The 13,006-nt window shown below is 31.0% G+C and overlaps 1 protein-coding gene across 1 annotated transcript; it reads right to left on the bottom strand.

The window, feature by feature from the left end:
• Nucleotides 1–6,730: 6,730 nt before the first annotated feature.
• LOC149200071 (uncharacterized) lies at nt 6,731–7,811 on the bottom strand. Its single transcript, XM_089399514.1, has 2 exons — nt 7,739–7,811; nt 6,731–7,509 (listed from the first exon to the last, which is right to left on the bottom strand). The coding sequence occupies exon 2, from the start codon at nt 7,486–7,488 to the stop codon at nt 7,075–7,077; it is 414 nt and encodes a 137-aa protein (XP_089255640.1). The 5' UTR covers nt 7,489–7,509; nt 7,739–7,811; the 3' UTR covers nt 6,731–7,074.
• Between the last annotated feature and the right edge of the window lie 5,195 nt (nt 7,812–13,006).

Genomic DNA, 13,006 nt, shown 5'->3' with positions numbered 1-13,006 from the left:
GGAACTGATTGCTGATGTGCGATATCACAATACCAACTACCTTGGACCATGGGAAGAATATGATGTATTTGACTCTGTACATTCATCGTCCAAGTTACATTAGTAAGTTTGCTTTCTTGCTAAATGTTGTTTGACATCAACAAGTTTATTATTGGCTAGATTATGATCCAAAGTAGAGTTTTAGTTTTAAATTTGGGAATTTCGTTCATCTACATACGTCAAAAAATACATTCATCGTCCAAGTTACATTAGTAAGTTTGCTTTCTTGCTAAATGTTGTTTGAGATCAACAAGTTTATTATTGGCTAGATTATGATCCAAAGTAGAGTTTTAGTTTTAAATTTGGGAATTTCGTTCATCTACATACGTCAAAAAATAAGTAGAGTGACATCATTTGTGTCATCTCGGAACGCCAAATGTGCCAGAACTATAGCCATGTTCGAATACATTGTGGGCAAGGTGGCACTATGAGGGGCGAAGAATGCATGAAAATGTCATAAGAGTATCGAAAACAATTATTATAGAATAAGATTTGAACCAATATTACAGGTAAATAATTTTGAATATTAATAAAAAATAATGAAATTCAATCTATAATGTTAATTTTTGGTAAAAACAAAGTAGTACCTAGTCAAAGGAAAAATCAAATGCTTAATACCATGCTTGTACCAAGTATTAAGCATGGTATTAACTATGACGATTTATCCTCATTTTATTATGAAGATTCTTAATCTGTAAATATGTTTTATTACAATATCATGGGCCAATACCATCCATTATCACTACCATATACCCTGAAAAAACCATAACTCACTTCATATGACACCTCTTCATATAACAATTTTTTTAATTAATCAATTTAATTAAAAAAAAAAAAAAAAAAAATTAGAAATAAATTTTAAATTTTAATTTATCTATACTATTAAGAATATTCTAAAATATTTTATAGAAATTAAAATTCAATTATTTACTTAATAATTATTAATAATTAAATTATCTTTATTTCAAAATAAATACACATAATTAAAAAAATATTATTTATACACATAATTAAAATATTTATTGAATGGAAAATGATTGGCAAAAAAATATCTTTGTTAAATATGAAATATAAATGTTTTATTTTGTTTGATATGTTTTAAAATATGAATGGTACGTAAATTTATTTGTTATGTTTTTAGAAAGTTATGTGCTTTTAACTCATTGAGATTGTATGTATTTCGATAAGTATGAGTCTTGATTAAAAATATGAAATATAAAATTTTGTTTGTTTGTTTTTTAATTTATTTCAATTATATATATTTAAATGTGTATGTGTGGATTGATTAATAAAAATGAAGTATAAAAGTATTTAATAGGGGTTGTTTTAATTTTGTTGTTCTTTTTTAATATAATTTAAAAAAAAAAATATTTAGTTTGATATAAAAAATAAAAAAGTAATATGTGAGTTAGATATATATAGATTTAAATATGTAATAAGTTTTTTAATTATAGTGATTTAGTTTAATTTTATTATATATATTTTTAATTTGTAAATATGATTTGTTTCAATATCATGGACTAATATCATGATTTATTAATATAACATGTTAATATGTCTTAATTCATTTCATATGACACTTGTTTATATGGTCTTTTTTTTTATAATTAACCAATTTAATTAAAAAGGTGGAAAGACCATAACTACTTTGGTAATAAATTTCAACCTTTAATATATAACTATTAGTAAACATATTACATAATATTTTGTGGAGTTTAAATTCCTACTATCTACCAAATAATTATTGGTAATTAAATTAAAATTTGAATAGGCATATTCCAAAATATACATGCTTATTAGCATAAATATATAAGTTTTATGATATAATAATAATAAATACATATATAAATTTAAAATAGTATAAATAATAGGTAAAAGATGAAAGAATATAAAATATAAAATTTTAAATTTTTATTGGCAAGTTAGAAAAAACAAATTTAGAAACAATTTCTTCATAGAAAAACTATACTTGAGCTTGAGATTTCTATCAGTATAGATCCTTCTTAAGGATGGATCTAGCATGCCTTAAGAGGGATCAAATCTTTTTAGGTGAAAACCTCTTTTAGAGCGCAATTTTTTCCCCCTCCTCTCTCTATATACAATGTATACTTTTTCATTGTTTAAATTTTAGTTTTAAATGCTATATACAATACATAATTTAAACTTACAAGTCCAAAAATTCTTTGTTGGGTTTCAAAGAAAATTGACAAAAAAATATACCCAAAAAATGACCAAAATGTAAAATAGTGAACTAATTCAAACATTTTAACCATAAAAGTTCATTTTTTCGATTGCTTTATAAGATATATACACAAATTTTTAAAACAATATATAATATATACATAATTGACATTAAAATATTTTACATAACATGTACAATGAGACATTTTATTTATAAATTACATTGTCCACATTAAAATGATAATTTTTTTTAGTTATTAATATATTTTAAGCATACATGAATATTACTTAAAATATTTTATTGATGTCTCACATTGATTTTTTATTTTATTTTATTTTATTTATTTTTTTATGAATAATTTTGAAGTACCACATTACTTTTATATTAAGAATTAAATGAATTACACATCTCCTTCTTATTATTGCTATTAAGAAGTACTTGATATTTTTATTTAATTTTTTAACTTTGAATTACTTTTTTTGTACATTCAATATTTTTAATGTAGGAGATTAAAATATTTTCTATTAACATTTTCTTTCTATATATATATGAAGTTGAACATAAATTAATTAACATAGATTTTTAAATAGTTTATTTAAATCTTGTGTTAAATATTTTTGAAAAGTATAAAGTTTAAACATTTTACTCACTTTGTTTTTAAATTTCTAATTACTTCATCAATTTAAAGTTCATATAAATGATATTATGTCATGTGCTCATAAATGAAAATATTTTATTTATGATTAAGAGCAAGTGAAATATTTTTACCACATTGGGTTGTAATATCAACAACAAATGGAATGATTTTAATTAACATTAACTAAACATCCATATTCATTTTTGTTTTTTACTATAATTGACATTGCTTTTCTATTTAAAGAACATTTAATTTTTATTTTAATATAGATATATATCACCATGGTAAGCACCTACATAATCACACATCACCATCATATAAATTGTAAAATGTCCCTCTATACACTAAACAAATATAAGTGTTATATTAAACAATTCTAACTCTAAATATATGATTAGCATTGTTTCTCTTCCCTTACACACTCAAATCAACTTATTTCTTTTATATGAAAAAATTTATAATAAAAAGATAAAAACAAATAAAACAAATAAATAAACATAAAAAAACAAAAAACAAAAATACATTTGAAATTCTTAAAATTTGTAACTTTATCTTATTTCTCACAACCATGTCCTATTAAAAATATCATGAAAACAAACCAGAAAATATTTCCGTACTTATTTATAAAATTGAAAACAAAAATAAGCATTCTAATTATATTATTTGGATGTGTTTTTTTTATATCAAATTATTCTGAACTATGTTAGAAAAGGAAATTAATAGTTAGTTAGATAAAACAAGATTAGAAGTAAAAGAAATCCATGGTAAAATACAAGTAAGACTTAATTATTAATTTGCATTTTAATTTTTTTTTTTCCTTAATAATTGTTAAAAATAGTTATATCAACAAAAATCTTAAATTGCTCTTTTTCTTTTCGTTTTTTTTTAACACTTTAGTGTCGTTCACATGATAAACATTCTCATAATTTTTTTGCACCATTAACTTTGGGATGTTTACACCAAAAATAAATATTAAATTGAAAAAAAATATATATTTTGGAAAAATAATTAAAGAAATATAAAGCATCACGTAACTTATTATTTTGAAAAGATTTAAAAATTTCACCTCCCATTCTAAAGTAATTTCATTTCTTGAAAAACAACATAGAATATATACGCATATTATTTTTCGTTTGTTTTTTATTATTAGATTATTTTTTCTATGAATATATAATAATTTTTAATTTTTATGTAAATGTATTCTGACGTGATAAATATACTATTTAGTAAGAGTTTTGATGTTATATAATCTTTTATTCATTTAGGAAATATATTTTTATGTTAATGATATATATGGGTAATAGTCGAATGAAATCTAATAATAATTATAAGATAATTATAAATAATAATTATAAGATAAGTATAAATAATAAATATGATATATTGTTGATCTTTGAAATGGAAGGAATCTTATTCTTTTTATATAATATTAAAAAACAATATAACATATTTTTAGAGGCTTTTGCATTTATATTTTATTAGACAATTTTTCACAATAGATATGATAAAATCATGCTTAAAATACGAAATTGTGAGAGTTCATTTCTTATATTTTATAGATGTGTTAAGTATTGTTAATTGTATATGTGCACAAATTATAACTATACAAATATTAGAGAACAACAAAATAAAAACTCACAAATCACAAAGATACACTTGCACAAATATTACTAGTCCCTAATATGCGCGCTATAAAATGTTTGACAATATTTTTGTAAAAACATCACCATGGATCCATAGTGTACTTTATTGGTAGCCATGCTTTCTTTCCCAAACCCTCTTGATGTGTCCTTGTGTGTATACGTGGATACATAATGTATATCGACCATCAAACCCCCTTCTAACCTCATACATTAGGGGACATCTATTATAACACCTTTTGCCTCGAATGTCACTAGATACACTTGTTGGGAAAGGCAACATTTGCTCTTCCCTATGCAATCTTGACCTTAACTTAAAAGGGTTCTTTCAAGTTCTATACAAAAGCTGACCAAATGTAAAACATGTATATACATGGGTACTCCCAAAGAAACCCATATATATATATATATATATATATATATATATATATATATATATATATATATATATATATATAATGCGTTTTTTCATGTGCGATTTATGGGTTGGACCAGAAATCCACCTACTCCAACCCATGGCATAACCACCCAAACCAATTGATGGTGGTATTTATATGCACCTTGAGTGGTCCTCGAAGTCATGATTTGCTTTCACATCCAAACTCTAACAAAGTTGTCCCAGGTTAAGTATGTTTTCTTTGTGTCTTTAAGCACATCCCCTGCTTCAGGAAACCTTAGTTTCCTTGTTGTGGTGTTGAGTTCCTATATCTGACTCTCATGTAGCTTTGTTGGAGGATAAATTCAGTCGCTCGAGAAGGGAGGATTCGTATGAAGATTCCACTTGGTGCCTGTAGCTAGGATCAAGTGAGTGTATCTACCCCGCTACCACAAATTTCAATAAAGAATCTCATTTTCCATTCCAACTTGGTCATATGCTATGATTATGTTGTTTTATTGTACAAATGATGGATTAAAAAAGAATATTTCTCTTTGTCCGCTTTGAATTCTTCATTCTACTCTCCAGTTTGTATTTGTGTTGCAGGTTTGCACCTTTGGAGGAAGAACGAGGTTTTGAACCCTTCAATATTTATATCAAGCGCAGGACCGACCGATAAGTACCCATGTTCTACTTTGTGAATTCTAAGTGAATGTTCAGATTGATTAAGTTTTCTTTGTTGATATTTTACTTTTTCTATGTTGGGGCTACCAACCCCAGTCCCAGAGATTTTATCTCGTAACACCAAGAGAAGGATATGGACTATATGAATATTAGAGATTATGACGTGTCACACATCTCCAATCCAATGAACAAAAGATAGTCAAGGATCTATAACGGTGAAGGAGGTTATTGACAATAATAAGTTGATGCAAGGGTAGCCATTATAAGCCACATTTCAATGAAGAAAATTGGTGCATTGATCCAGATTAGTTTCCTAGTTTTTGGAATTCAAAATTACTTTCAATGGAAAGGTGGCATATGAAGTGGATCCGAACTAATGAATGGTTGTAATACTTGGTTCTTTAAAGAAATATATATTTGACAATTTATGAAGTTCAACAAACCACGTAAATTAATGCAATATCAAAGCTTAATAAGACAAAAAAAAAGAGAAACAAATGATTAAAAACAAAAGAACTAAAACAAAAAGAAAGTTGAGGAAGGGGAAATGAAAGATTATTCTTGTTAGGCTTTAATTCATTTAACTATCAAAGGGATTTTTTAGGAGATAGTTATGAATAAATAATGCATAATCATAATAATAAAAATAAAAATAAATTATTTAATCATTTGTAATTATTATTAATTATGAAGGGTTTTTAGGTTAAGAAAGACCTGGGTCGTCACCTTTGTGACTAGTCAATGCCTATATACAAAATCGTCACAAAGGAAATTGTAACATCATTCAATTTTTCATTCATTAATAAAATATATACTAGCATTTGCATCAAATGCTGCAAAGGAAACGCCGTAAGGCATAAATTGAAGAACACAAATACAACACAAGAATACTTTGATAAAGAATAAAAATATATTGAACGCTCAAATTAATCCTCCATTAACTGGAACCACTTAGTAGACATATCTATCAACATTAGGATTATACACAATGATCAAGAAATTTCCCATATACAAACAACACCTTCCACAACAACCTTTTGTCACATCCACATTTTAAAAAATGCCTGTATGTTTCAAGATCAGGCACCCCTCAATTTTTCACCACATCATCAAGGACCGCATTGCTTCATGCAACATATCCTCTTTACAGAGGGCATGCAGCACGTGTATAGATAGCAGTATCAGGTGCATTTCCCATTTTGCACATTCCATCCAGAACTATTTTTGCCTTTGAAGCCTTGCTTTCCTTGCACAACCAACCAATAACAGCAGAGCCATTCTCAAGCCCAAGACTAAAACCCTTCTGTGACATCTCATCGAAAATGTGTAGAGCTTTCTCTGCATCTCCCTTTTTGCAGTACCCCATAATCATTGCAGTATAGGTGGTGGCATCTGGTGGATGACCTTTACAAAACATTGTCTTCATAAGCTCCTCGGCTTCTGACATTACAAAGCCCACACAGGACAGTGTTGAAAGCAACAAAATTAGGCATGCAGCCCTTTGTGGGAATTTGATTCAACAGATTTCTAGCCTTATCATCTCCCCTTCCTCACAAAGAGCACTGATTAGTAAATTGTAAGTTCGAATATTTGGCACAAGTCCTTTTTCAAGCATCTCATCAAAAACCTTGATACCATCATTTACCGTGCCTCTACTGCAATGCCCAGAGACTATACTCCCATAAGCGATGGGATTTGGACACAATTCCTTCTTCGTCATCTCCTTCAAGACCTCCATGGCATCTTCAATCTTCCCGTCTGCACAGAGACCTTTGATAATGGTACTATAAGTCACGACATCAGCTTTCCCACGGCTGAGCAGCATTTGAGTCATCATATTCCTGGCCTCCTCAATGTTGCCCGCTTTGCAGAGGCCATTGATGACAGCATTGAAGGTCAACACATTGGGCTGACAATCATCCTTTATCATCTGCTCCAAACATCGGCGTCACTGCACATAGTATTGTTGTCCATTAAGTCAAAAAAAAGACACTGCAATTCAATTTACAGGAATGGAGCTATGTCAATGAAATTAAATCCATTAACCTATAGTCAGAGTGATCGAATGCAAAGAGTTCGAAAATAATTTTACTAGAGCCAAATGGTGTGCCCCTGGGCATAAAACTAAAACTGAGATCCCTTTTGTATAAAGATAAGATTGATGACTTAAGGATCCATACCTTCATGTATAAAGTAGGGTGCATCATGGCTGCTCCTGTCATTCTGGGACTTAAAGCCCGAGTGCTTACAAAGAAGAATTTCTTCAGTATATTCTCTAGTGTTCTAGGTCGATGGTGGCATGGTTTGAAGGCATCTTTCTGGTTCATCAATGTAAATATTTTTAACACACAAAAAGTGTTTGGAAGCATCATTGTAGAAGTTTTTGCAGATTAAAAGTATAGAACCATAGATCACTACAGCTCTAGCATTGTCACTTCCCAAAATTTTATACAGGACCCCAAGTCATAGTAATCATTATAATAATTAACTATAAATGAAGTGTGAACAATTCCAAACGAATAATACCATGTATTTAGAAATAAAATTACACAGTATTCTAACTACATACCATGTACTCAACAACTGAGTGTAATTATGGATAATATATTATGAAGCTGGCGATTCATTTTGCATTTTATACAATCTCTTATCATGCTGATCTGGAAGCGCTATAGAACTATTCTACTTATCATAGACTTGATAGATGGGAGACCATAGAAACTCAACAACGCTGGTAGAAAAGTGTGTTCATAGCAACACAAGGGCAAGGTACATTCGAAAGTAGTAGACCTCGAATATTGCTGACCGTGCAAAGCACATTACAAGCACAAAAAATTATTTTATAAGTAGCACTCAATCCATTGAAGAGAGAAGTCACCATGATTGTAATTTTTTTTTTGAGAATGGTGCCTTTTTGCCTTCACTCACAGAGAATGTATGCAGTATGGGGTGATGTGGACACACAATTTGACTTCTAGAGCAACGACATTAGATTTTCACATTTAATTGAATACCTAGCAGGGCCATCGAATCCATGATATTCAGTACAATCATTGCCTAGATAAGCAAAACTGTTATTGGTTAAATCCATAAACTCCAAGTAATGACAACGCAAATAATAAACATGGCACCGAGCCCAACTGTACAAGTATTGCTCACAGAATATATAGAACACAGAATATGAGAAATCTGAACCTTTAAAGAGTCTCAAGCTCCAGAGCCAACTCCATTGCAGCTTTCATTGCGTTTAGGAAAATATTAAAATCTCTATTTGTTTAAGGTGTGTCTCGTATGTACTCAGTTGTGGTGCTTGAATTACTCCATTCCCATATCCTTTGAGGTCAACACTCTTGGTGTGGTGCTTGAATTACTCCATTCCCATACCCTTTGAGGTCAACATTCTTGTTGTGTAATCACCATGACCCACTTTTCAACAAACTGAAGGTTACACATTGCATTAAGAAACCATGGTAGTTCCTCTCTGACTGCCTGTAGATGGACATTCCAAATCAGATCTGAACGTCGATGACACGTTGTGTAGTGATGGCAAGTATCACTTTCTCTCTCTGAGTGTACAGAACTGCAAAATTTGAGGTGAACAACAGTAATTGAAACATTGTATTCCTCGGATAAAAGGTTTATAAGTTTATCTAAAGGACTTTTTTTGCTTAGATTACATCAATTTGTTTTAGCAGGGTTTCGTTGGAGTATGGCCACTTTGTTTAAGATAGTAAAAGTATCCAGATCATAGAATTGAAGTTGTTTGAATGACCGTGGATAATTTTTAGTTCAGTTTGTTAGACAGTTTTTGCCCCATAAACCTGTTCACTGGCAATAAGGGAATTCTGTGCACACTACTGAAGCAGACTTCAACTCTTTCCGGAACTCAAATGATGTTGCATCGTTGCATCCCTTTTTTCAAAGCAGGGTTTTATTTAAGTACAGTCACCTTATTTAAGTGAGTGCAAGTATCTAGATCATAGAATTCAAGTAGGTAGGTAGATAATCCGAACGTTTTTGGGCCAGAAAGGCACTTGTTGTGTATGATATTAGGGATTCATTCTTTGATTGTCCTTGTATATAGTCTTAGCAATTTAATAAGAGCTCTTGTAAGATTTTGTTTGGGGCCAATACATTACCAAATAGCACATGCAAAAGCCTCAAAATTTCATATAAATTGACCCTGCAATTTGTAACATTAAAGAAGTCAGAATTTCTTCAGTGTAATTTCTATTGCTCTAAACTTTAACTATCCTTCGTATACAGCTTCTAATTTGTATTCCTTTTCAAGGAATTCAATACTATCCACGGGCACATGGCATTTTAAGCTTTATCCTTTGTCTTTAGGTATAGCCCCTTTTAAAATTTATCCTTTGTCTTCCGGCTTATGTACAAACTTTTCCAAATGTTAATGGTAAAGGAGTTGGAATTTCTTCAGTGTATTTTCTATTGTTTTAAATGGTAAAGGAGTTGGAATTTCTTCAGTATATTTTCTAGTGTTCTAGGTCGATGGTGGCATGGTTTGAAGGCATCTTTCTGGTTCATCAATGTAAATGTTTTTAACACACAAAAAGTGTTTGGAAGCATCATTGCAGAAGTTTTTGCAGATTAAAAGTATAGAACCATAGATCACTACAGCTCTAGCATTGTCACTTCCCAGAATTTTATACAGGACCCCAAGTCATAGTAATCATTATAATAATTAATTGGTTCAAAGTCATAGTAATCATTATAATAATCAACTATAAATGAAGTGTGAACAATTCCAAACGAATAATACCATGTATTTAGAAATAAAATTACACAGTATTCTAACTACATACCATGTACTCAACAACTGAGTGTAATTATGGATAGTATATTATGAAGCCGGCGATTCATTTTGCATTTTATACAATATCTTATCATGCTGATCTGGAAGCGTTATAGAACTATTCTTCTTATCATAGACTTGATAGATGGGAGACCATAGAAACTCAACAACGCTGGTAGAAAAGTGTGTTCATAGCAACACAAGGGCAAGGTACATTCGAAAGTAGTAGACCTCGAATATTGCTGACCGTGCAAAGCACATTACAAGCACAATAAATTATTTTATAAGTAGCACTCAATCCATTGAAGAGATAAGTCACCATGATTGTAACTTTTTTTTTTTTTTTTTGAGAATGGTGCCTTGTTGCCTTCACTCACAGAGAATGTATGCAGTATGGGGTGATGTGGACACACAACTTGACTTCCAGAGCAACGACATTAGAGTTTCACATTTAATTGAATACCTAGCAGGGCCGTCGAATCCATGATATTCAGTACAATCATTTCTCAGTATAAGCAAAACTGTTATTGGTTAAATCCATAAACTCCAAGTAATGACAATGCGAATAATAAACATGGCACCGAGCCCAACTGTACAAGTATTGCTCAAAGAATATATAGAACACAGAATATGAGAAATCTGAAACCTTTAAAGAGTCTCAAGCTCCAGAGCCAACTCCATTGCAGCTTTCATTGCGTTTAGGAAAATATTAAAATCTCTGTTTGTTTAAGGTGTGTCTCGTATGTACTCAGTTGTGGTGCTTGAATTACTCCATTCTCATATCCTTTGAGGTCAACACTCTTGGTGTGGTGCTTGAATTACTCCATTCCCATATCCTTAAACGTCAACACTCTTGGTGTGTAATCACCATGACCCACTTTTCAACAAACTAAAGATTACACATTGCATTAAGAAACCATGGTAGTTCCTCTCTGACTGTCTGTACATGGACATTCCAAATCAGATCTGAATGTGGATGACACGTTGTGTAGTGCTGGCAAGTCTCACTTACTCCACAGTAGCCATCGTCAGATATACAATGAGGTCCCTGATCATCAGGGGGTGGTATTACCATTCAGAATTTCTACCGGGATGTAGAGGGATTGCTAACTAATTAGAGTCATAAAACCTTAATGAAGCATACAAGACTCTAGATGGTTCATTGAAGCAGACCGTCAGGATATACAACATTTGGAATAGGAATCTTGGAGGCATAAACGTGGTTGTGAATTACAAATCACCATCAGATGGTTAAAAAGCCACTTTGTGATTTTGAATTCTCTCTATTTTTGCTGCTCTTCTACATGGATGTAATAACCACGTGGGATATTAGTAATGGCCATTCGGAATATGTCGGAGTAAAAACTTTTTTAAGGTGATTTGGTTGTATATTAGCCATGTAGCATTGGGTATAAGGTAGACAATTAACAATTATCTAATATTCTTTTCTTCCCTCCTATAATACTGAAATACCAAAGCTGAAATCTAAAAGTTGAAATCTAAAGAGAAAACAAAAAAGCAAATACCTTACCCTTTCCAACTGAATCACTCACAGAGAATGTATGCAGTATGGGGTGATGTGGACACACAGTTTGACTTCTAGAGCAACGACATTAGAGTTTCACATTTAATTGAATACCTAGCAGGGCCATCGAATCCATTATATTCAGTACAATCATTGCTTAGTATAAGCAAAACTGTTATTGGTTAAATCCATAAACTCCAAGTAATGACAACGCGAATAATAAACATGGCACCGAGCCCAACTGTACAAGTATTGCTCACAGAATATATAGAACACAGAATATGAGAAATCTGAAACCTTTAAAGAGTCTCAAGCTCCAGAGCCAACTCCATTGCAGCTTTCATTGCGTTTAGGAAAATATTAAAATCTTTGTTTGTTTAAGGTGTGTCTCGTATGTACTCAGTTGTGGTGCTTGAATTACTCCATTCTCATATCCTTTGAGGTCAACACTCTTGGTGTGGTGCTTGAATTACTCCATTCCCATATCCTTTGAGGTCAACACTCTTGGTGTGGTGCTTGAATTACTCCATTCCCACATCCTTTGAGGTCAACATTCTTGTTGTGTAATCACCATGACCCACTTTTCAACAAACTGAAGATTACACATTGCATTAAGAAACCATGGTAGTTCCTCTCTGACTGCCTGTAGATGGACATTCCAAATCAGATCTGAATGTCGATGACACGTTGTGTAGTGCTGGCAAGTATCACTTTCTCTCTCTGAGTGTACAGAATTGCAAAATTTGAGGTGAACAACAGTAATTGAAACATTGTATTCCTCGAATAAAAGGTTTATAAGTTTATCTAAAGGACTTTTTTTGCTTAGATTACATCAATTTGTTTTAGCAGGGTTTCGTTGGAGTATGGCCACTTTGTTTAAGATAGTACAAGTATCCAGATCATAGAATTGAAGTTGTTTGAATGACCATGGATAATTTTTAGTTCAGTTTGTTAGACAGTTTTTGCCCCATAAACCTGTTCACTGGCAATAAGGGCATTCTGTGCACACTACTGAAGCAGACTTCAACTCTTTCCAGAACTCAAATGATGTTGCATCGCTACATCCCTTTTTTCAAAGCAGGGTTTTATTGAAGTACAGTCACCTTATTT

The sequence above is a fragment of the Pinus tabuliformis genome, chromosome 2_1 (assembly GCF_031772625.1).
Source record: "Pinus tabuliformis cultivar Carrire ecotype Pingquan chromosome 2_1, CPIR1, whole genome shotgun sequence".
Taxonomy (NCBI): domain Eukaryota; kingdom Viridiplantae; phylum Streptophyta; class Pinopsida; order Pinales; family Pinaceae; genus Pinus; species Pinus tabuliformis.
This window is presented reverse-complemented; position numbering and strand designations above follow the sequence as displayed.